We start from the raw sequence: 27,144 nt of genomic DNA on the forward strand, positions 1-27,144 counted from the left end.
AGTTCTAAGAAAGAAGCTTTGTTCATGGAATCTACGTTTTGATTTAGGCACAGATAAGGAGTGGGGAAAATTATTGACGGTGGTTTCAGCTAGTCGGGTGTTTTTTGAAAAAGATTGGCGAGGGGGGACCAGAGAATGGAGCTCAGACGAGCACTTGCCATGGAAATAACGATAGAACAAAGATAGGCTCGCTACGTCTCTTCTGTGGGAAAGAGGTTGCAGGGAAGAGAAATAGACCTTTAATATTACTGATATTCATAAATTACATCCCTGATAAAATAGTCTCTGAGATGGTTATATTTGCAGCATGATCAGCATTTCCAAGTTGGCTATGGGCATTCGTTAATTATCAGTAACTGTGGTCAGAAATAGATCTAGAAGTGAGGTGTATTGATCTTGCTGATCTGGGAAACGGGTCAGAAACGTAACTGTCTGTGATAGGGAATGAGATAGTTTCCAACAAAATATTAGACATATTTTTTTCTGATGAGCATTCCTTAAAAAAATCTGTATAATTAAAAAATATTACTGTTATTTGATATCATTTTTAATTATACCGATAAACACTCATAAAAATGTGGCTGGTTAATTTTAATGCAGTTAAAACACTCACATAAGCATGTTTTTTTTTTTTTTTTAAATCTAAATAAGTTGTTTTTTAAATGTCTATAATTACTAGACACATGTAACTCTAGATAGAAATTTAATGGTGTCATAAAATTAATTAATAACTCTAGATAGAAATTTAATGGTGTCATAAAATTAATTAAAAAATTCAACCCTTATTGACACTAATTTAAATCTTTTGTTAGCATATTCATTTTTATATTATTTAATTGGAATTCATTATTAAGATGAGTATTATTAATTAATTTATTTATTGCGGACTATTATCCTCATCTTTCTTAGTTGTTTCATGACGTTTCGGCCAACTATTCCTCTAGCCTTTGTCAGGTGGTAACGACAACGGGATAGGAACTCCTAACTGCATTCTCAGCAATTACTGCCATCCATAGTTGTTGTTGTCTCACCACATTTTAGCCAAGTAAGCCTCTGGTTGGCTTTGGGTAGGATTGAAACCGCTATCATCACACAATTCTCACCTGGAACCGTAGAGTTAGGAGATTCGGAGTTCTTATCCCATCGTGGTTACCACCTGATGAAGGCCAGAGGAATAGTTGGCCGAAACATTGTAAAAAAACAAGAAAGATGGGTATAATAGTCTGCAATAAATATTCTCTTTTTTATATTAGAAGTTCGTAAACATTTTTTATATTAGAAGTTCGTAAACATTTGTGAAAAATTTAATTTTTATGCAATTTTTAGTTGTTTTTACTTTGTTATAGTGATCTTCATCTTTCTATTCCAGGTGACAATTAATAAAGTTGAATTTTGATTCATTACTGCAGGAAGCGAGATCTTCAACCAGGAAAGCCGCAGAAAAGATTTGTGTTGGTTTTTAATGGTCGTGCCATTAATACTGAACTTTACTGTAAGCAACTGGAGTGGATCTACAAAAAGTTGATGCAAAAGTACCCAGTTCTGATCAACCGAAAGCGCACTTTGATGTAACAGGACAATGCCAAGCCATACACTGCCAGGAAGATCAAAGACAAGTTTGAAGAGATGGATGGCGTTGAAGTTCTGCCACATCCAATCTACAGTCCTGATTTTATTCCTTCAGATTATGACTTTTTCCGCTCAGTGCAGCACTTTCTGAAGAGCTACCTATCGAATTAATTTGATGAAATCAAGGAAGCAGATCAAGAATTTTTGAATTCGAAGCCAAATGAATGGCACTTTGACCAGATCAGAAAGCTTGCAGATCGATGGCAGAAAGTCTTGCAAAATGATGGTCTTTATTTTGAGATTAATTTTTTTTACTTGGCGAGTAAAAATTCAATTTTTTGCAAGTGTTTACAAACTTTTGGGATGACCTAATATATTGATAGATTTTTATCAATCGATCTGTTTATATGTATCTCATTGTTTTCATTGTTATTTTGATTATACTTAGAGTTGGGGCCCGTTTTTTTTTTTGGGGGGGGGGCGGAGTCACCCTGTATTAGTGTTCCCAGTGATGTTGGGTTAAAAAGAGCTGAATGGAATCACAAAATACTGAGGTCTTTTATGCACAACATGAAAAGGAAATGAAATCTTAAGAAACTTTCCATCATTCCAGTAATTATAGAAGCAACTGGACTAATGAAAAATTCAAAAAACTACCTGGTAAATATACTCGGTGAACCAAGTGCAAGGGAGATTTAAGCGATTGCACATAAAGGGATGGTTAGAATCTTAAAAAGACCTCTCAGTTCAAATGTATGCGATGGTGGGTGAAAGTTTGGCGTCCAGTGAAATGTCCCATCCCCAGCTTGAAGAAATGATCAGAAAATTTTTAAAAAAAGACAAACTTTCTCTTTTATATGTTGATAGATTTATATCAATCAATTTATGTATTGCTGTCTGATTATATGTGTTTCATTGTTTTCATTGTTATTTTGATTATTTGATGTTTTTTGTTTAACATTTTTTATTTTTATATTTGTTTCATTGTTTTCGTTATTATCTTGATTATTTGACGAATATTTCTTAAATCTGTGTAAAAAATGGTTGCTGTCATTTGATGTCATTTTAAATGTACTGATAAACGTTTAAAGAAAGGCATCATTTTTTTTAAATTTCAACTCAGCTATTATTTGAAAGACACTTATGATTAGCATCATATGAAATTATTTATCTTTGCTTTACAGCATTGCCCATAAACACTTGCAACTACAATGGTGAAACATACAACTCCATGCAGGAGTTCAGAATTGGTTGCAAAAAATGCAGCTGCCTTTTTAATGGTCGTATCAACTGTACCAAAATCATTCCGTGTTCAATCACTGACCTCCGTAAGTTCTTCTTTCTCTTTAGATATCTTTATTCACACACACACACATATCCATATAGAAATCCCCAAATAAGTTTTTCATGGTAAACAACTGACGATCCCTGCAATAATATTAGGATGAGCAAAACTCTTGTAAGCAAGCTAGTGCAGTGATTACGAGAGATTGATTGACGTGCAGACAAGGGAGTTTTCTAACAAAGGAATTAGAAGTAAAAGTTTTTATTTTTGTTATGTATAGTTTTAAAGGTTGAAAAACTTATTAGATTTATGTAATTATTTTGTCATTTCAATAGATATATATGTTGTATATTGTGTCAGTGTTCATTTTATGATACATCAGCCCTTTTAAGGGGTTTATAAAAATGAAGCAGACCTTTTATCTCATCTCCGCATGTCTTGATCATGTCGGTTCACCTGAAACAAAAGCTTTCTCGTGCATAAGTTTCATTTTTATGAACAATTGGAAATTTATTCAGTTTCACAGTCGAATGTCATGTCCCTGGTCCTGTGTCATCCTTAGAAGGAGGGTGCAAATTTTTCTGTCGATTTATTTATCGTACAAATTGAATTGACAAACAAATAATATAACATTAAAACTATATAAATATTATTTATGAATAAAAGGATAAAAAATAATAATAATAAATCGTGTAATAGATACTAGGCTTCAATAAAAGGAAATAACTCTTTTAAACTTAAAAGCGAATTATATATTTTTTGTAATAGTTTCATATAAAAATTTGATAAATATATAGACATATGGTAGATATATTATAATTATTAATATTATCTACATAAATATAAATAGATTAATTATAAATAATAAATTAAATATTAAATAGAGTATTTTTAATTATGTATATCAAAATTAATAAAATTTATTAATAGGAATATTTAAATGTTAGTGACTTTATTTCTAAGTTCAAAATGGCATAATGTAATTTACACTTCTTTTCCAATTTTCAGACTTTGTATTTATGTCCAAATGCATATTATTTTCTTTTGATGGATTGATAGTTGCTACTTCCTCTGATGAGTTAAGGGCAAAATAAATTCATTGATTGATATAATAATTAAATAAATGATTTTGCACTATGAAACAGTTACTGTCAAGAATAGGTGTCAACGGAATTAAAGGAATAAATTGTAAGATGGTCAACATCATGAAATTTGGAATATAGACTTTTGTCATTTATTTGTTATATATATATATATATATATATTATTATTATTATTCTATGTATGTATTTTCAGTATTTATTTTAACAATGCTCAATACATGAATAAAGCTAGGTAGTAAGTTTTGAAAATATATATGGCAATTAAGCTACACTGAACTTTCCACACTTCATCTTCATGATGATTTGTCAGGCTATTGTATGGAATTGATGTTGCCCTATGTTTTTAATATATTCATGTGATGCTAACTTTGCTAGTTAGCCAATCAGATTTTTTTATGCACACATCCATTCATCGCAGCTAATTGTCACATATTTATTAGGCAGAGGTTCACTTGACCTGTAATTCACCAGTTCTTTTTTCTTCTATTATGCAACCGAGCCGGTACGTCGCGTCACCCAGTAAGCCCTTCTTCAGTGCGTTGGTGGAATCGTCTTTGCTGCAATGTCCACAAGGCCGGATCTTCGGAGATACCGGGTGCTCGTTGACGGAAGCAGTTTCACAAGTAAAAAAAATAATAATGAAAACATCAGCACATCAAAGAATTTTGAATAACAAAGACTCCGGAGATTAGGTTATATAGAATGTATTAAAAGAAAAAAAAGCAATATATACAAACATATGTACAGTTTGGAGTATGAATTTGTAAGCAAGCATTTAAACTTCTAAGTGGGGCATCCACTTGCTGGAATTCACAAGTCTATTAACTTAACCCTTTTTAGTTATCGGGCAATAGGCGAGGGGGGAGAGAGAGAGAAGAGGTGAGATGGCTTGACTCTCGGACTCGCTCTGTTTTGCTCCGAGTTCCAAGACTCTCTCTTCTGCTTCTAAATCTGAATCTGTTTTAATTCTGACTTTCTTGGTCCTTATATAGTAGAGCACTGGGCGGGGCGACAATTACCAATTCCTTCCCGACCAATCAGAATGCTCAATAACCAAATCGTCTGATTCTCTCTCATTGGATAATTTGACTGATGACAAAAATTGGCCACCTCCCACAATCCAAGAATAATTCTAACTCCTCACCGATCAACCAAAAACGCCCGATGGAAAATAACCAGTTTTCTCTCATTGGATAATTCGGAAACTGCGTAATACGCGATAACCGCGTGAGTAAGAAAACTGCGTCCAGAAAAAAAAAATGCTTTGTGAATTCTGCTCTTAGATGTGACACTTGTCATTATCAAAGGAACCATTTATTATTCTGTTAACATCTCGACAAAATATGTTATTGAAAATTGTCGGGTGGCAAAAAAAATCTCTTGATCTAAATTTCAAAACTGCGATTCGGCTTGAGAATGAAAACACTAGGAAGGTCATTTTGGGTTCAAATGGTTTTATCAGAGTCACATCAAATCATTTAATATTTGATTCGTAAAAACATTCTTTGAAGCCGACAAATGCGTGTGTGAAATTTTAACTCCAAAGAAATTATTTATCTTTGCTTTGATCTTGTCACAAATATATTTTGTGAAGCCAACAAATGCAGTGTCCTTGAATTTGTCACCATCGTTTTACCGAAATCGACCTCGGGTTCAACATTCTGAACTCGAGTTCAATTAATATTTTGGATTCATTTCTCTTATCCTCAGTTTTATCAAAGGAAAAAAATATTTCCCTTTTTGCACTGGATATGACTGTATCGGAATTTGTCACCAGCTCGACTTGAAAACAAAACGTATGTTTTTGAAATTATCATTCTGTCCATTTTGACTAGATCATTATTATTGTTTCACTTTAAAGAAAATAGAAAAAAAAATACTTTGGCAGAATTGAAGCCAGCAAGGTTCTCTGGTAGTGCCCGGCACAAGATATTAACATTTATCTTTTAGTTAACCGGTGTTGCCCGGAATAAAATCTTAACATCTATCTTTCGATTACCCGATATTGCCCGGGATAAAATATTAACGTTAAATAAAAGCGTCACATCGACCCTAATGGTCTGATGCTGCCTTTCTTTGGTGTTACACTATAACTATTTTGTAAATGTTTAATTTATAAATAATCATAAGCATTTAAACGTTTGTATTATTTCATAACTTTAACCATATGATGGTTAGGATTTGAGAGTTTAAGTAATTCTATGTACAAACGCTGAATTGGAGGTAATATTTGATATGAATAATAAAATGATATGTGCCCTTCATTAACGCTATCACTGTCTTGTAAATGCAAGTTGTAATGCAATAGGCAGTTTGCAGAACAGCCAATTAAACAATGTATGTAAAGGGCTGACCCAGATTTAGGGTGAAAAGGTAGAGTGGCTAATAGAGAGCAGCAAAATCAAACAAAAGGAAATAATGACAGCAACAGTACTCCATCTAAGTAGAGAATTGCATCAGCAGTGAGATATCTACTCGAGTGGTAGAAGGATCCCCCCATTTTTCCAGCAGCATTGGCAACGGATTTGATGTATGTTTTCATTTCAGATCATGAGTAAAAGTCAAGCCCAGAAGCTTGTCAAAACATGGAGCTTCCATAAGATGAGAGCCGTTCATTTCAATTCATGGCAGACAGGGATCAGTGCATTGATGATGTAAAGCTTGGTTTTAGATGCATTAAAACTAACCAGCCACCTCTTCTCCCATTGTACTACATGCTCAAGATCAAAGAAAAGAGAATCAGAAAGAATGTGTTATTCAGAAGACCTCACAGTGAACATAGATGGTTGTGGTATTAGATCTGAACGTGAGAGACAATGTCAAGTTAGATCAAATCTAACAATTATTGAAAGCAAATGAAACAAAAGTATATTTTCTGAATACACACATCAAGGATAGACCTAAATTGCTCCAAAAGCAAATCCACATATGCATATGCAGCTTTGGTTTGAAAACTATACTGGTTGATGAAATAGGGGTAAAATCACTTTACTTATATATATATATATATATATAATATGTATGCATATATGTAAAAAAAAAATGTAAATATTATCATATTGTAATTTTAATGCACTTGTTTAAATATTGTACATACATTCAATTGGATATGCCTTAAAAACCCAACCATGTCTCCCTAAACGTAGTTTTCTATAAATAGCCCCATTTTAAACCCAGCAGACAAACAACCGCCTGAAGATGACTGATGTTTCAGTAGAAATCGTTAACGTAAACAATGCAACAACACGTAAAATATGAATCCTACATACAAACATTTGATAAAAAAAAAAGATTAATACGTAAATTGGAAAAAAAAATCAAACAGAAACTCTCTGTTTTTCAACAATATATGTTTAAATGTATTTCTTGAATGAAATGATTAAATTTCTTTACGTTTGAAAAAGAATTATAGTCATCCAATGTTATACCTGTAGATGGTGGTTGTCCATCGAATCCAATGATGACGTTTTTATTTTGCATCTCATCTATGAACACAGACGTAGCTCTGCAGCCCCATCCTAGTGTTGAACAATGGGGACATTACAAGTTGTTGTTATCGCAGCTGAGGCTGCTCTGTCTCTGGCAGCAGTGAGTTTCTGGCATCAAGCCTCTTCAAAATTGGCAGCAGCTCTATGAACTGAGCCTCATCATTTTAAACTGTCCATGACATAACCCTCCAGGTCTTTCGGTTTGATATAGCATTAGAGATTGACTTTGGTCATGTCCGTATCCCACATTTTTGGTCGACCTTGGTTTCTTTTGCCATTCTGGAGCTCCCCGTATATCAGACGTCTCAGTATCCGACACACCTCCATTCGAATCATGTGTTCAACCTATTGACATTGAGCCTTGATGATAGTGGCCTTTATGCTGGTGAACTTTGCATGGTCAAGGACCTCCAGATTGGTGATGCGACCTTGGTTTCTTTTGCCAGCCTTTAAATACATAATTGAATAAAAATATCTTTAAAAGTTTTGAAACTGTATCAGGCAAATATTTTATATATGTTTTTGTTTTTTTGGTTTTTTTTGTAGTGCATAACACAACAGGTCCAATGTTCTATGATAATGGAAGAAAATGCGTCTTCAAGCATGATTGCAAACATTGCCACTGTTGGTATAACCAGCTCATGTGTGACTCTCAATCTCGTAAGCTTTTCTTTTTCTAGATGTTTGTTTATCTCACTCTCAATTTCTCCCCTTTCTTCTATATCTACTTAACACTCTCTTTCACTATCTTTTTGTATCTCAATTTCCCTTTCTATTTATCTCACTGTCTACCTCTCTCTCTCTCTCTTTATCTATCTATCTCTCCTTTTCTCCCTCTCACCAACTGTATATCTCCTCTCTTTTTTATTCTCTAAAAGTTTCAATGAATCTTCAAAGAAAAGTCACTCAAATTCAAATATGAAAGAAAAACATGAAGTCTAGTGTTGTGTTTGTTTTATTTAACTCATCACTCAATAGGTTCTGACATATAGATGGTGTCATTAATAAAAATATAATTTTTATCAAGTATTAACCTACATATGGTATATGTCAAAATTTAAGCCCCAATCATGTTTCAGTTATTAAAGTTAAATTTTTAAAACAATGAAAACATCTGAATTTTAAGTGTTGATAAAGCATTTGTTTCTGATGTTAAAAAATACTGTTCAAGCAAATCAATGACTTAAGAAGTTTCATTCAAACTTTACTCCATCGTTGACTTTAAATGCAGTTGTACCGACACAAATGATGCTTGATATTCAGGTCACTTAAATTTGGCAGTTGTCTGGGAAGGCATTTAAAAAAATGTGTACAAATTCATTTTGGCCAATCATAAAATGAAGTTGCATGAAGAATTGAAGATGTTTTTATATGTGCAAGTGATTTTGTTTGTCAGTTATCTCGAGAAAGACACATTAATATCGAATATTATATAACAGTAATAATTCATAAACGCTAATAATGTCATTTGAAGAAAGAAATCAGAAAAAAAAAACTGATCACAAATGAAGAAGAAGAAGAAGTTCTTTCACCAAAACAATACGATGTGTCAAAAGTCGATTGCAGTAACAACAAACCGCGCATACGTGGTTTCCTCTGATGCTGCATGTGAGATGACACCACAAAAAAATAGTGAAGAAATGATGTGAGAAATATGAATGGTCAGTGTTGCCTTCACATTTTCGTTTCAGAAAAATTTAGTGGATGGGGCAAAAGTTATGGAGTAAAAAGTGTCATTTTTTGCAATTTTGGGACATTTGTGATCTCTTTTGAGCTTCTGGAAACACCGAATCCCAGTGAAAATGAACAAACGATGCAGTTTCATGCCTTAAGACATGTATATTTGAATTCAACACCATGGAAAACTACTATATAGACATAAATATCAAGTTTTTGAGTAATATGAAAAAAGAGCTCCAAAAAGGCATGTTTGTTTTAGCTCTAAAAGCCCCAGAGAGATGCGAACCAGAATTTTGCCAGGGTCACCCATACTGAATTTATATCAAGAACAATGGCTTCCACATTTTGGCCAAGTTTCAGGAAAATCTAATGGATGGATCAAACGCTATTGGGCAAAAAGTGCCATTTTTGGCCACTTTGAGGCATTTTTGACGTGTTTTGAGGCCCTGAGGATGCTAAATCCCAGTGTAAATAGCTAACGCTGCAGTTTTAGGCCTTAACACATGTATATTTGAGTTGACCACCATGAAAAACCACTATAAAGTCAGAATTTTTTTTTAGTTTTTGTTGAGAAATATAAGAAATGCGCCAGAAGAAAGGGCGTTTTTAGCACTAAAGTCCCCAGGGATGCAAACCAGAATTTTGCCAGGGTCACCCATACTGGATTTATATTAAGAACAATGGGCTCCACATTTTGGCCAAGTTTCAGAAAAATCTAATGGATGGATCAAAAAAATGCCTGTGATTGTAGCAAGTGTCAGCTGCTACAGATACAATAAAATAAATTTATTCACGTTCGAGATTATTTTTGGCAAATCTTTAAAGACTGAGGTATTTTTTTCAATCCAATGTACCACTTTTTAAAAAATGTTTTAATCTTTGTAAAAAAAATAAAAATAAAAATAAATGGATTTCAAATCTTGAATTGTAAGAATTAGTTTCTGTGTTTGTATGCTACACTATCTTTAAATATTTAATAATGATATATATTAAATCTATCTTTACACAAGGACACTTCAACCTACTAACCCGTTTCTCTCTTCTACTAAACACCACTAACAAAAATGACTAATAAAGTTGTTTATTAATATTGAATGAAACTTAATTTCGTTGTCTCATCTCTATAATAGAAAGAACTTAGAGCATAAAAATTTTTTTACAAAATGACTGGATTTGGCATTAAATAACCTGAAAAAGGTTGATATGCTGTAAAACAATACAACCAGACTAACCTTACAAATATTTAAATGTTTTTTAAATAATCTGTTCTGTGAAAGACTGTTCAAATTATTATTATATCAAATGATTTTGTTTTTACAGCAATTTTCTCCCATAAAAATTTGTTATCATCTCAGAATAGAAGGATATTGTTGTATCCAACCTTCAAGAGGTGTAACTGCACACTTTGTCACTGTAATTCAAATGGTCAGGTCAACTGTACAAAACGTAAGTAATTGCAAGCATTCTTTTTCTGTACTATTATAACTCTCCTTCTATCTCTCTCACTGTCTGTCTATATCTCTGTCTATATATCAGAAAACGCATCGAAGCACAGAAATTAGGAACCCGGGATTTTTGGAAAATCTACAACAGTGTAGTAAATAATGGACAGTCAACTATTCCCCCACTAACAAACGATCATGAGGTTGCTTGCACGGCAACTGACAAGGCTAATCTGCTTGCCAGTCGGTTTGCCTCAAACTCCACACTGAACTCGGTACACCACTCACTCCCTGATTTTCCTCTGCGAACAGACGCCTCACTAGACGATTAGAAAATCACCCCTTCTCAGGTACATGCTATTATAAAAAACCTAGACACCTCAAAAGCATGTGGACCAGATCTCATCCCGGCTCTGCTATTAAAAAAATGCTCTGCCGAGGTTGCTCCAGTTCTGTCCAAACTTTACAATAAATGCCTTAACGAATCTTGTTTTCCCGACTGCTGGAAAACCGCCTCTGTGGTACCAGTCTTCAAGAATTCTGGTGAAAGAACTGACCCACTAAATTATTGCCCCATTAGCCTCCTCCCGCTTTTCGCCAAAATATTTGAGTCCTTAGTTAATCAAGCCCTAGTCCAGCACCTAACAGCTGCTAAACTCCTGACTGACAAACAATATGGATTCAGGCAAGCCCGTTCAACAGCAGATATCTTAACTGTAGTTTCTGAACGTATATACCGTTCATTGGATAAAACAGGGGAGGGTAGAGCAGTGCCCCTCGATATATCTAAGACTTTTGACAGGGTATGGCACGATGGTCTTCTAAGGAAAATTAGATCATATGGAATCACTAGAAGAGTTCATAATGTAATTAAATCCTTCTTAAGTAATAGAAAAATCCAAGTTGTCCTCGACGGTCGTACATCCAAACAATACGACATAAATGCGGGAGTACCTCAGGGGTCTATCCTTGGACCTCTATTATTCCTGATATTCATAAACGACCTCCCTGATAAAATTGTTTCAGAGATGGGTATATTTGCTGATGACACCACTCTCTATAACAGATATGAGGGGAAAACAAATGAACACATATCCAAGGAAATGGCAGAAACACTAGAGGATGACCTCCAATCCGTAGTGGAATGGGGACAAAAATGGTTGGTCACATTCAATGCTGCTAAGACTAAGCTTGTTTCCTTCAATAACTACAAGAAACTTTCTCTACCACCAATAGCAATGGCCAAGAACACATTACCTGAAAGTACTTCTTTTAAACTCCTCGGCCTAACGTTTACAGGGAATATGAACTGGAATAGATACATTGAGAGCATTGCCAAGGCTGCTGCAAGGAAGGTTGGCTCCCTCTACCATGCTAGAAAACTACTTACGCCTGACAGTATCCTATACCTCTATAAGGCAACCATTCGCCCATGTATGGAGTACTGTTGTCACATCTGGGCTGGTGCATCTGCTTCTTGTCTCTTGCTCCTGGACAGGGTTCAAAAGAGAGTCGCCAACCTGATAGGTCCTGAACTGTCATCTAGGCTTCAGTCTCTGTCCCATCGACGAGATGTTGCATCCCTCTGCCTGTTCTACAAATACTTCAATGGTGAATGCTCTGACGAACTGCAAACACTTGTACCTCCCCGACGTAACTACCCCCGACAAACCCGACAAGCTACTAAGTCTCATCCCTTTACAGTAGAGATCCCTAGGTGCAAGAAAGCCTTTTACTCCAATAGTTTCTTCCCCAGAACTGCGGGTCTTTGGAACTCTCTTCCGGGATTCTGTTTTCCCAACTGCAATGATATGCAGAAGTTCAAGTGTAATGTTAACAAACATCTTTCTACTCATCTCCCTTCATAATGACCCCGCTAATTAAGTCCCTGATAGTAGCCCCCTGCTTCAAAGTGGCACTGTGCCTTATTTGGGGTGAAAATTGAATAAAAAAAAAAATAAAAAAATCTCACGATACCTATATCTGTACAAAGCAGTGTAGATCATGCATTGGGCTTCACAGTCATCAATGGAGTCACAGAGTCAAATAAAAAAAATAAAATGATGAAGACGTCATCATCCTCATGGATGAACTACAACAACAAACTAACTAACCTATAACTATCTCCTTTTATCTCTCACTAATTGTCTTTGACAAAGATGCTGCTCAATTTCAATTATGATAGAAACATAAATTTATGTGCTGTGTATCTTTATTTTTGAGGTTTGTTATTTTTTGTGTGCTGTGTTTCTTTTTTTTGGTTTTTCTTTTGTGTGTTGTGTTTCTTTTTTTTTTGAGGTTTGTTATTTTTTGTGTGTTGTGTTTCCTTTTTCGAGGTCTGTTTTATGTGTGCCGTGTTTCTTTTTTTCAAGGTTTGTTTTTTTTGCCTGTTGTGTTTCTTTTTTCGGCGTTTGTTATTTATTTTGTATGCGGTGTTTCTTTTTTTCAAGGTTTGTTATTTTTGTGTGCTGTGTTTCTTTTTATTTTCAAGGTTTGTTAATTTTTGTGTGTTTTGTTTCTTTTTTTGAGGTTTGTTACATTTTTGTGTGCCATGTTTCTTTTTTTTAAGGTTTGTTATTTTTGTATGCTGAGTTTCTTTTTTTTTTAGATCTATTTTTTATGTGTTGTGTTTAATTTTTTCGAGGTTTGTTATTTTTGTGTTTGTTCCATTTTTTTCAAGGTTATTTCCTTTTTTCTAGGTTTGTTATTTTTGTGTTGTGTTTCTTTTCTTTTCGAGGTTTATTATTTTTGTGTGTTGAGTTTCTTTTCTTTTCAAGGTTTGTAACATTTTATGTCTGTTTTGTTTCTTTTTTTTCGAAGTTTGTTATTTTTTGTGTTTTTTATGATGTTTGTTATTTTTTGTGTGCATTGTATTTCTTTTTTTCCAGATTTGTTATTTTTGTGTGCTGTGTTTCTTTTTTTCAAGCTTTTTATTTTTGTATCCTGTGTTTTTTTTCTTCAAAATTTGTTATTTTTTATGTGTTGTGTTTTTTTATCAAGGTTTTTTATTTTTTGTGTCTTCTGTACCTTTTTTCGAGGTTTGTTATTTTTTGTGTTTTATGTTTTATTTTTTTTGAGGTTTATTATTTTTGTGTTCCTTTTTTTGAAGTTTATTATTTTGTTGTGTCATGTGTCTCTTTTTTTCGAGGTTTGTTACATTTTGTGTATGTTTTGCTTCGTTTTTCGAGGTTCGTTAATTTTTGGTGTGTGCTGGGTTTCTTTTTTTTTCGTGGTTTGTTAATTTTTGTGTGTGTTGTGTTTCTTTTTATGAGATTTGTTATTTTTAATGTGTGTTATATTTTTTCGAGAGTAGTTATTTGTTTTGTGTGTTGTGTTCCATTTTTCAAGGTATGTTATTTTTGTGTGTGTTGTGTTTCGTTTTTCAAGGTTTGTTATTTTTTGTGTGTGTGTTGTGCTTTTTTTCGTTTTTTTTTGTGTGTTGCGTTTTTTTTTGTCCCGGTTTTTAAATTTTTTTTGTTGTGTTTCTCTTTATTAGAGGTTTGTTATTATTTGTGCATTGTGTTTCTTTTGTTCCAGATTTGTTATTTTTTGTGTGTGTTTAGAAATTCAAAACAATAATCGATAAGTGACATACCAGAGGTCACATTAAGGAGATGTGTCCTTTAATCAGCTATGTCGCCAGAAAAGAAAAAACAAGAAGGTTTAGAGAGTCTAGGAGTTTTCGGCAAATGGTTGAGACATAAGAGAGCCTACTCCTACTCAGCCAAGAATCGGAGACTGAAAAACAAAAGATGTAGACACATAAGGCAAACTCCTGGGGAAACATGAGACAACTGGAATAAAAATATAAAATATAAATAGTTGTCGTGTGCCCCTCAGAATCACTCATACAGATTCCAGTATGTTTCATGGTAAGTTATATGTGTACGAACATGTATATTTCATTTCACACTCAACATGTATATTCCATTTCACACCCAACAGTTGTGATCAACACCCAAGAAGACGCTGGCATATATGTAAAGAAAGGTATGAACTCTTCTCTTATATATTCTATCTTTTAATATGAACCACTATCCAACATATACATATTTGCTACCGATGACTATACAACACAAGTAATGCCGGGTAGAAATTTTAAGAAACTAATTTGAATTTTCTGAAAAAGTTTATATAAATATATTCAAAAAGATTATTGGTATTTGATGCCATGTTTAAACGTACCAAGACAAATGCATAAACATTTAGTTTTAAATTCAAATAATTGTTTTTGTAGATGTCTATAAATATTCGATCCAAATAACGCCAGGTAGAAATTTTAAGAAACTAATTTGAATTTTCCACAAGAAATGTGTATAAAAAGATTGTATGCTATGTTGAAACGTACCAAGAACAATGCGTAAACATGTCTTTTATTTATGTAAATAAATCGTTTTTCTAAAGCTTTTTGAAATTGAAATTGGCACCATACCAATTTGCTTTTTCTTTGCAGCATTATCTCCACCAAAACAAAATTGCACCCAAAATGGCAAAATATACAAATATGGCGAAAAATTCAGAGATCGTTGCAAAAAATGTCGCTGCTTGGCTAACGGATATATCAAATGTCTCCATATATATCCATGTAACCCACGTAAGTTCTCTTTCTCTATTTATTGGTTTAATACATCAATAAATATTGTAATTTATTCAATTGTATTTTCATCACATATTTATCATATATATATATATATATATATATAATATTTTTTATAGATTCATAATTTTATTAAGCATTTGAATAATACTGGGCACATTGCAATTATTATTAATTGTTGAGGTATTTTTTTTCATAATTTAACCAGATATCATTTTTTTTTTATAGTTTAACCAGATATCATTTTTTTTATAGTTCAACCAGATATTTTTTTTTTATAGTTCAACCAGATATTTATTTTTTTATAATTCAACCAGATATATTTTTTTATAGTTCAACCAGATATTTATTTTTTATAGTTCAACCAGATATTTATTTTTTATAGTTCAACCAGATATTTATTTTTTCATAGTTCAACCAGATATTTATTTTTTTATAGTTCAACCAGATATTTTTTTTATAGTTCAACCAGATATTTATTTTTTTATAGTTCAACCAGATATTTTTTTTATAGTTAAACCAGATATTTATTTCTTTATAGTTCAACCAGATATTTATTTTTTTATAGTTCAACCAGATATTTATTTTTTCATAGTTCAACCAGATATTTATTTTTTCATAGTTCAACCAGATATTTATTTTTTCATAGTTCAACCAGATATTTATTTTTTTATAGTTCAACCAGATATATTTTTTTATAGTTCAACCAGATATTTATTTTTTAATAGTTCAACCAGATATATTTTTTCATAGTTCAACCAGATATATATTTTTTCATAGTTCAACCAGATATTTATTTTTTTATAGTTCAACCAGATATATTTTTTATAGTTCAACCTGATATTTATTTTTTCATAGTTCAACCAGATATTTATTTTTTTATAGTTCAACCAGATATATTTTTTTATAGTTCAACCAGATATATTTTTTTATAGTTCAACCAGATATTTATTTTTTTATAGTTCAACCAGATATTTTTTTATAGTTCAACCAGATATATTTTTTTATAGTTCAACCAGATATTTATTTTTTTATAGTTCAACAAGATATTTTTTTTTTATAGTTCAACCAGATATTTATTTTTTATAGTTCAACCAGATATTTATTTTTTATAGTTCAACCAGATATATTTTTTTATAGTTCAACCAGATATTTATTTTTTTATAGTTCAACCAGATATATTATTTTTTTATAGTTCAACAAGATATTTTTTTTTTATAGTTCAACCAGATATATTATTTTTTTATAGTTCAATCAGATATTTTTTTTTATAGTTCAACCAGATATTTATTTTTTTATAGTTCAACCAGATATTTATTTTTTTATATGTATATGTACATATATGTATGTACACATATGTATATTTATATATATAAAAAAAAAAGAAAGAAAGAAATGTCTGCCTTGAACCACTAAACTAGTTTTAAAACAGATCCTTTGTTGGATAAAATGCATGCCCATTGGCTGATAGGAAGGGGCGCGGTGGATACTAGAAAGCTGATTGGCTAACTAAAACCCTCAACAGAAGAGGACCATATAAAAACAATAAGCAACCACAGAATTCGCGCACAAGCCTGACGAATCCTAGAGTGGATGAAACGCCGAATATTCAGTGTAGCTTAATAGCTACATATATTTTATAAATTACTATATATATATATATATATATATATAGTAATTTATAAAATATATATTTTATAAATTACTATATATATATATATATATATATATATATATATATATATATAGTAATTTATAAAATATATATGGCGATTACGCTACACTGAATATTCTGCGTTTCATCCAACTATAGGATTCGTCAGGCTTACGCGCGAATTCTGTGGTTGCTTCTTGTTTTTATATATGTTGAGGATTTCTAGTTGGCCAATCAGCTTTCTAGTATCCACCGCGCCCCTTCCTATCAGCCAATGGGCATGCATTTTATCAAACAAAGGATCTGTTTTAGAACTAGGTTAGTGGTTTTAGGTAGACGTTCTCCTTTTTTTTTTTTTTATACATATAAATATACCTATGTGTACACACATACATGCACATATATATATATATATATATATATATACATACATGTGTGTGATCGTTTATGTATATTCATGTTTATTTAATTTATTTATTTGTTTGTTTTCTATATATATTTTATAAATTACTAACTAGCTCTACCTACGTATTGAGCACTTTTGAAGTAAATACTTAAAGTTTACGCATAAATCTATACTTTCGTATATTAAATTTATGTGAATAAATGAAGTAGTTATATATATATATATATATATATATATATATATATATATATATATATATATATATATAAATACCCGTTCACATACACCTTTCATGATAAAGGTAGAACCCAGAATTAGATAGAATCAAGCAATTGCATCGACAATGGACAGCGCCATACCCAAAGTGGGTTTCAATTTACTGCATCTCATCAGTGACGTGCACCGACTTCGGCGCGAACCTAGGTCGTCGCACTCATGAAGTGTGCAATACTGACGACCTAACCATATGGCCACGGTGCAATCTATTGACTATGTCTCGATTATTTTAAATTCTTATATTTTTATCCAGTTCTACATTCTGGATTTCCGGTCTTTAATGTCACGACTTCCATTGCTACTGTAATTTTGTAAATGAAAGCTTGGAGATTTGTATAGAATTCTACGAATAAACTTTTCTTTGAAATAAAATAAATTATGAAAATGAAATCTTTTAATATTTTACTTAACAATTTCAGGCACTTCTGCATTACACGGACGGTGCCATTGTTAAGGGGCGATAACTTTTGGTTATCTTGATCAAATAACACGGCAAACAAATAACAAAGAAGATTTTTTTTCCAAACACAAAAATATTTGAAAACGAAAACATTTGTTGTATAAAAATGTATCAAAATATGATTGTAAAAAGTTTGTGTAAGAAAATATAATTTTAAAACAATTTTTGAATTAAAGTAAAATTGTCACTGTAACAAAATATAGTTTGAATTTTTGTGGCACCTGTTGAAGATTCAACAAAGTTATATATATTATGTATTATAGTTTGAATTTTTAAATTAATAAACAATTCTAATGTAATGAAATGAATGAACTTGGTCGACTTTTGAATCAGTTTAAAACTTTACAAGCGATAAATTTATTTGATCTGTTTGAGCACACTTTCCAACACACTTTGACCGAGAAGTACCACTTGGCGACAGTTTAGTGAAACGCACAACAAAATGGCTCCGTCCGTGTAATGCAGAAGTGCCCAATTTCATAAAATATATATATTAGTGTTGGAATGATTAATTGAAATCGATGGCGTAGCATCAGTTTTTGCCGCCTGGGGCGCTCGTTAAATTTTGCCCCCCCCTCTGGCATATAATTACCTGTTTTGCCCCACCCCCTGTTGGCATATTGTTAAGTTTGCAGGTTGAAACAAGTAACGTAGAAAGCAATACAAATGACGACTCAACAAACAAAGATCGATCAAATAAGAAGTGTATTAGGAAAAGGTATATTTACAGGATATTTACATAATGGTGTCAAATAAGAGAGTCTTTGCTGGAGAAACATATTTGCTCTCGGCGGCCTTCGGTGGCTTCTGGTGAACACACACTCAGACTAACTGAGTCTTTCTATTTATGTGTAATTACTATCCACATATGCAAATGAATGTGTGCCACCACAACACATATCATTACCTGTTTTGCCCACCCCACACTGCTGGCATATGACAACCTGTTAAAACCTTCAAAATTCCAAAAAGCCCTCAAAATATTTATTTTCATTGAACTAATGTTTACACAATTCCCTTCAGATTAATTTTTACACAGTTATCCTTTTTTTCAATTTTAATTTAATTTAACAATTTCTTTTCAATAATTTGAATAATAATAAGTAGGTAAACATTAATCTGAAGGGAATTATGTAAACGTTAATATGAAACAAAAGAAACTAAATATTTTTTTTCAAAAAAAAAACGTATAATTCAAATTATAAAAAAATGTTAAATTTAATTAATTGGCTACACAAACAAATATAATAAAATTTAAATGAGAACATTTGGGCACCTGAAAATGTTATGAAATGATAAAATCATTTTTATTTACTTTTTTATTGTTGTTAAAGTCCGAATTTTCGTCAAATAACATGGCTGTATCAAAGAGAGGATAGTCCGACGTAGTTTTCTTTTCTTTTTCTTCATAATGTAATCTTATTATTTAGAGGTCGAGCCTCTCAAAGAAAAAAAACCGTCTTGTATCGGCGCTTTTTGAAATCCTTGTGTGTAATCGCTCGGTTTAAGCGCAAAATTTAAGAAATGGAAAGTCACACATTTTAGAAAACATTTTTTTTATAAATTTAAATGAGAATATTTGAAATTTGAATTTATAAATTTAAAATTGAATATTTGAAATTTGAATTTATAAATTTAAATGAGAACATTTGAAAACATGAAAAGATTAAGAAATGATAAAATCATTTTTATTTACCTTTTTATTATTATTTCCAAATTTTCACCAAATAACATGGCTGTATCAAAGAGAGGATAGTCCGATGTAGTTTTCTTTTCTTTTTCTTCATAATGTTATTATTAAGAGGTCGAGCCTCCTGAAAAGAAAAAAAAGTCGTGTATGCGTGCTTTTTGAAATTCATGTGTGTAATTGCTCGGTTTAAGAAATTTGCTGTTGTTAATAATATTTCAATCCTTTTAAAATTAGTTTAAATTTTTTTAAAATAAATGTATTTAGGAATTGAAAATAAGACTATGAATTTATTTTTTGTGAGAGAACTATCGCAAGGCATCAAGTCGGTTGAAATTTTACAAACATACTTTTTACGTTTTTTTTCAGCAAAGTTATCAATAACTCTATCAAAATTCACTCTATCGACAAGTTCCCTCTCTATGGAGAGGATTGCCAAGTCTGTAAGCCTTGTCTGGCTCATTTTTAATCGAAGGTAGTTTTTTATGAGCTTCAGTTTCGAGAAAGAGCACTCACAGCTGGCAATGCTAATCACTCGAGTAAGGAAAATGTGCTGCAAGATCACAATATTAGGGACGGAATCCCTAAGGTGGTATTTCTGTATAAAGTTCAAAAGTTCCATTGATTTTGCCTTTTCCTGAAGCTTTCACAAATACTGTAATCTCTTCCTTTCGGCAAAGAATTTATCTTTTTCTATATCTTCGTCAACTTCACCAAGCTGACAATCATAATTCTCATCAAGCAGATTTGACGGTGTAAGAAAAGCGTATTTACTTGCAAGATTGTGAACTTGTTGAAATCTGTAAAATATTTCTTCAGTCAACCTATCTATAACAGATAACATTTCTCATCTCAACTCAGTATCAAACCTCAGTGCTGCATCAGTCAATCGTTCACCATCCATTCGTTTCTTTTTGCGGATACGATGCTCCATGCTTATCCCCATTTCAGAGCAGAGTTTTTTTGACTCGTCTATTGCATCTTTTCTCTATTCTGAAGAAGGCAATCTCTGAATGCCGTCAGCCTGACAGAACTTTGTTGCAGATCCAGTCCATTTTCTTGAAGATACTTTTGGGTATCATTGATTTCTCGGAGAATAGTTTTCCAAAGGCTCAGAAATAAAAGAAATAGAAACGACAATACCGAGTTGAGATTTAAGATGCATCTTATCTTGTGGTTGCATTTTCTCATTTTTCTGTTCCCGAGCAATGATGACTTCCAATAATTTTTTTACCACAACATTTACTGCTCGACTACTCCATCTAGTTTCCACAGTCCGCTTGATACTTAGACCAGTCAACTGAATCAAGACGTCCCAGCGATGTGTAGATGCAGAAAAGAACGAGAATAACTGGTCCAGTATGCCAAAAAATGTAACAGAATGAACTGCTACAGAAGCATCATGTACAAAAGCCAGATTAAATGAATGCTTAGTGCATGGCACAAATAGAGCTTTTGGGTTGATTTCGGAGATTCGTTTTTGCACACCTGATAGATGGCCTGTCATAATAGCAGCATTGTCAAATGTCAGGCCAATACAGTCACCAATCTGAATCCCATCTTAATCTCAAATTCTCCAAATCAGTTTAGAATGTCCTTGTGCTTTTACCTTTTGTCTCAATGAAACGGAGAAACGACTCGTCCACTGTCACTTTATTTTCGTCAATTTTTATGTTGCGCAACACCTCACTCATCTAGTCCTTGTGAGATACATCAGGAATGCTATCAGAAAATCCTATCTAAAATTAGCGCGGCAAGTAAACTGCAGAAGTACTCAAAAATACATTCTTTTTAATGAATTAAATCTTATTAATCTAAAAAATTCTATTAACGTAATAAGATAGATTGAATAAAATTATATATTGAGAAAAAACTTACAATAATGGCTGACAGAATGAGAACATGCTACCACGTGGATTAAATGAAGGTTACATTCAAAATTCTATGCAGATTCCCAAGTTTGACAGAAAGATGGCTGTGTTCGATATGATACACCTGAAGAAGGTCGAGGGTTATATCGACCAAAACGTTGTTAAAATAACATTCAAGATGAGAGCAGTAGTGTGAGGAATCCAAATAAAACAAATTTGTGTTTCTATTCTGATGATATCATTCTTTCTTCTCGTTTTGCTTCTCGTCCATCTTGAAATAGGCAGCTGATCTACAAGCTGACCTCGGGTCAATTGTGGATTGGTTTACGAAATGGCTTCTTTTGTTTTATCCTATTAAAATTCAGCTCATGTCTTTCAATTGTAGGTATGTCTCTTTTCTTCTTGAGATTCTTATGGATGGCTCTGCTCTTGATGAGAAACGTATTTGTAATTTGATTGTCGCCCCTTTCTTTTTTTCTTCATCCTCTTTCTGACGTGATGCTGCTAATCTCAGTCTTTTCGATAAATACTATTATTGCATGTTTTCTACAGAAGTGTCTGATTCATTCGCTGCTTCCTTTGTTACAGCTTGCTTCACTCATTGCTCTAGTGGTCTTCACCAACCCATTTTTGATGCCTCGTTCTAATACATCTTCCTATTTCAATAGTTTCTTTCAAAGAACCACACGTTTGTGGAACTCTCTTCCTGCTGATTGTTTTCCTCCTACCTATAACCTTGACATTTTCAAGATTAAGATCAATAGGCATCTTCAGTCTTTGTGATAATCATCTTTCATTTTTGTTAGCTCCTGACATCAAGTGGCCTCATGTCATGTCTGAAGCAATTTTCATTAAAAAAATCGAAATCACTACCAATTACACTAACATACTGATTGTGCTAAATGAATGTTTCTAAATTATCAGTAACATGTGAACGTTTTTTTATTTGTTTTTTTTTTTTAATTTGCAGTGAAGCAATGCTATCACATGGGGAAAGTTTATGAGGCGGGACAATGGTTTACGGATAGCTGTAACAGATGCATCTGTCATGGAAATGGTCATGCGGCTTGCACAAAAATGTCTTGTGGTCCTCTGAAACTCGGTAAATTCTCTTTCTTTCATTTAATAGATACATCCATAATCTTTGTCATTAGCTGAGTTGAAAAATTGTTAGTTTTGTTGTAGTTTTTGTTTGCTTCAATCAATCAATTAAATGCGACATTCGCTCTAGGCATGTTGAACTGGCTTCTCTCAAAGGAGAAAGTGTCAAGGGAATATCAAGCTCACAAGAGGTCTCCAGTCGCATGTACATTCTTGTCAGGAGAAGATGATCACATTAGGTTTTTGCTGTTCTTGCAGGGAGGTATTAACGTCCTCCTACATACAGCGCCTTAAGTTCAGTTTTACAATATATCTTTTTTATTAAATTGTTAGGTGAAAGTATGATTACAAAACACCATCCCCTACTCATGGTTATAATAGCTTTCTAAATATTTACATTATTATTTCAGCATTATAAGTGTTTTAAGTGCATAAGTACCAAAAATTATTCATCTTTTATTAAAAAAAAAAATTTTGCTTGTTAAAAAACTGGGTATTTTTTACGACAGTACCCACTGCACCCACGACATCCACATATTAAAAACCTCTTTCAAAATAAACACTCCCCACCTCCTCATGTTTACTCCGAAAGCCCTTCATAACATGGGGAGGTTGGCAGTGTTTATACTATGCTGAGTAGTGTCGTAAAAAATTCCAAAAATTGCAAAAGAAATAAGTAAAAATATTAATAAAAATAAATGAAAAATACAAAGTGCATATGTTCAGTTGTTTAGATTTTATTTTAAATTTATTGTATTTTTAGTTTTTTCAGTTTCTTTATTTTATAATTCGTCTGTGTTACTTTGCTAGGCTTAATCCGGTGACTGTCTAACAAGCCCGAACCATAATTTATGCAAAATCCAGAGGATTCAGATCAAATTATGCTAGAGTGCCAAACTTTTCTTATAACTAATATGAAACTCAAAATTTCATAATTTTTGTTGTAATTCCTTAATTTTATTGCTCAATTTTCTACACTTAATATTCTTTTGTGACTCCTCAGACAACACCAAGAACTGGGTATAATCATAAACTTGCAGAAGTCAAAAAAATATATATATGTAAATATATATATATATATATATATATATATATATATATATATATATATATATATATATATATATATATATATATATATATATAAGATTTTAGTGATTCAATGAATTTAAAAAACTTTGAGTTTCATATCAAAGATTTTTTATTATATTATTATTATCTTGCATATCAAGCAATTCTTATTTAGGTGGGATAATACTTATAGAATATTACTGCCAGTAATATTTTGTAAATCTTATAATCACAGGTTTTCATACAAGCTGATTGTTGAATAATTTTATTCTGAAGAATATATATATATATATATATATATATATATATATATATATATATATATATATATATATACACACACACATTAGAAATCACAATCCTTCCACTAATACCTCTGTTTCATTATAATTTAGAATTTCCTACCTCAGAATTAAAATAACCGACATAAGAATCTATTTAAAAGCAATTACCCCTCCTTACTTACCCAGTAATTTAGATTTTTAAAAGAATAATGACAAATACCAACGATTTCTTTTAGATTTTAAGAAGTATCCTTATCAATGAAGTTTTGCACACCGAGAGGCCTCCGTACGGGTTTTATTTAAAAACTAGCAGGGCTACCCGGCGCTGCTTGGGAATATAAAAACAATGAGAAGATCGAAGTGGATTTTGAACATATTCAGTATTCTTAGGATAGAGAAATTATTAATGTCTATGTATCATTTGCTATTTTGAGCAAAAGAATATTTTACTTACCCTGGGACAGGTATTACACATGTATGAAATAATTGTACCTTCCCTAGGATAGGTAATTTACTGCACGTACATGAAATAATTTTACCTTTGCAAGAACGGGTAATGTACAGCACATATTTAAAATAATTTTACCTACCCTCAGACAGGTAATTTAAATATGCATATGAAACAATTTAACATACCCTTGACAGGTATTGTACAACTCTTCCCATCAAGGCTACCATAATTTTAAGAAAATTGAAATAATTTTTAGAAGATGGATCTTTAGGATTTCCAAATTAATGCATAAATACATAGCCTTGTTTAATGATTAAGCAACCCTTACTTCACCATAAATTTCAACATTACTAAGTTTCTTTCCATTCCTCACTATCGGTACTATAATTGTAAGAAAAATTATGTCATTTTTGGAAGATGTCTCTGCAGGATTTTCAAATTAATGCATAAATACATTGACACAGTTAAGTAATTAGACAACGCTTGCTTCAATATCAAATTTTACATTACTTTGTTTCATTTTCTTTCGCCACTACCGACAACAAACTATCACATTCAATATTGGTGATGCTGGACACCAGTATATATTTCAACCTGTCTCATTCAGTCCCAAGCAACACCAAGTCTTCCGCTATAGTTTATATTTCAACATATCTCATTCAAACCTGAGTGACGCCAGGGCCTTTTGCTAGTATAAATTTCCACCTGTCTCATTCAATTTTGGGCGACGCCTTGCCTCCTGCTAGTATATATTTCTACCACTCAACTGTCAAAAATATATGTATAATAAAGTAATGTTTAATTTGTAAAATTTTTCAGCCATTTCCGGGACTGACTTCATATCCCCCACCCCACTGTCAAACTAATATATAACATAAAGTGATGCTTCAATTATAAAATGTTTCAGCCATTTCGGGACTGACTTCATATTCCAACTCCATCTGTTAAAAATATATATGACATAAAATAATGTTTAAATCATAAACTGTTTCAACCATTTCCGGAACTGACTTCATATCCTCCACCCTTCTGTTAAAAATATACATGTTTAAATCGCAAACTGTTTCAGCAATTTTCAGGACTGACTTCATATGCCCAACCCCATTATAAATAATATGCATGAAAACTTAAACTGTTTCAACCATTTCTGGGACTGACTCTATACCCCCAACCCAACTGTTAAAAATATATATAAAATAAATTAATGTTTAAATCATTTTAAGATATTTCAAGTGGCTGCATACATATTGTGAAATAAATTAATGTTTAAATCATGAACTGTTTCAACCATTTCCGAGACTGACACCATATCCCAGACACAACTCGTAAAATATGCAAAAACTGACTTCATATGCCCTGCCCCATTGATAATCAGCAAGCTCAATGTTGCTTAACTATGGTGATCTGCATAAAGGATTTGGTATTCCTAAGGTGTCACCCATCTGATAATGACCAAGTTGAATGTTGCTTAACTTTGATGATTTACATATTGCATTTGGTATTCCGAAGTAGTCACCTATCTGATAATGACCAAACTCAATGGTTTTTTGATTTTTATATTCAAGTTTTACCCCAAACAAGGCACAGTGCCACTTCGAAGTAGGGGACTACTAATGGGGACATAAGTTACAGGGGTATTATGAAGGGAGATGAGTAGCAAGGTGTCTGTTCACATTACATTTGAATTTCTGCATGTCAGTACAGTTGGGAAAGCAGAATCCTGGAAGGGAGTTCCAAAGTCTAGCAGTTTTGAGAAAGAAACTATTGGAGTAAAAGGCTTTCTTACACCGAGGGATCTCTACAGTGAAGGGGTGGGATTTGGCTGCTTGTCAGGTTTGTTTGGGGTATTCACATTGAGGGGTACAAGTGCTTGTAATTAGTCGGAGCAATCACCATTAAAGTACTTGTAGAACAGGCAGAGGGATGCAACATTTCATCAATGGGACAGAGGCTGAAGCCTATATGACAGTTCAGAACCTATCAGGTTGGCGACTCTCTTTTGAACGCTGTCAAGGAGTGAAAGACAAGTTGCAGATGCACCAGCCCAAATGTGACAACAGTACTCCATACATGGGCGAATAGTGGCCTTATAGAGGTACAGGATACTTTCAGGTGTAAGTAGTTTTCTAGCACGGTAGAGAGAGCCCACCTTCTTCGCAGCAGCATTGGCAATGCTCTCAATGTATCTATTCCAGTTCATGTTTCCTGTAAACGTTAGGCCGAGGAGTTTAAAGGAAGTACTTTTAGGTAATGTGTTCTTGGCCATTGCTATTGGTGGTAGAGAAGGTTTCTTGTAATTATTGAAGGAAACAAGCTTAGTCTTGGCAGCATTGAATGTTACCCTCCATTTTTGTCCCCATTCCACTACAGATTAGAGGAGAAGGCTAATGGGGTGATAATTTAATGGGTCAGTTCTTTCGCCAGAATTCTTGAAAACTGGTACCACAGAAGTGGTTTTTCAGCAGTCAGGAAAGCAATATTCGTTAAGGTATGTACCTGAGAAGGGGTGATTTTCGAATCATCTAGTGTGGCGTTTGTCTGCAAAGTAAAGTCAGGGAGGGAGTGGCATGCCGGATCCAGTGTGGAGTTTGAAGCAAACCGACTGGCAAGCAGCTTAGCCTTCTCAGTTGCCGTGCAAACAACCTCATGATTGTTTGATAGTGGGGGAATCGTTGACTACCCATTATTTACTACACTGTTGTAGATTTTCCAAAAATCA

General features: G+C 32.7%; 1 protein-coding gene across 3 annotated transcripts in view; it reads left to right on the top strand.

The window, feature by feature from the left end:
* LOC145291563 (uncharacterized) overlaps positions 1-27,144 on the top strand; it is a 238,230-nt gene that overhangs the window by 156,053 nt on the left and 55,033 nt on the right. For all 3 annotated transcript variants that reach the window (XM_080137626.1, XM_080137629.1, XM_080137628.1), the window contains exons 18-23: positions 2,754-2,897; positions 7,992-8,105; positions 10,446-10,571; positions 14,513-14,557; positions 15,021-15,161; positions 22,489-22,620. In XM_080137626.1, the coding sequence (XP_079993752.1) occupies positions 2,754-2,897; positions 7,992-8,105; positions 10,446-10,571; positions 14,513-14,557; positions 15,021-15,161; positions 22,489-22,620 (702 nt within the window). The remainder of the gene's footprint in view (positions 1-2,753; positions 2,898-7,991; positions 8,106-10,445; positions 10,572-14,512; positions 14,558-15,020; positions 15,162-22,488; positions 22,621-27,144) is intronic.

The sequence above is a fragment of the Euprymna scolopes genome, chromosome 12 (genome assembly GCF_053919585.1).
Source record: "Euprymna scolopes isolate OS-2025 chromosome 12, ASM5391958v1, whole genome shotgun sequence".
Taxonomy (NCBI): domain Eukaryota; kingdom Metazoa; phylum Mollusca; class Cephalopoda; order Sepiida; family Sepiolidae; genus Euprymna; species Euprymna scolopes.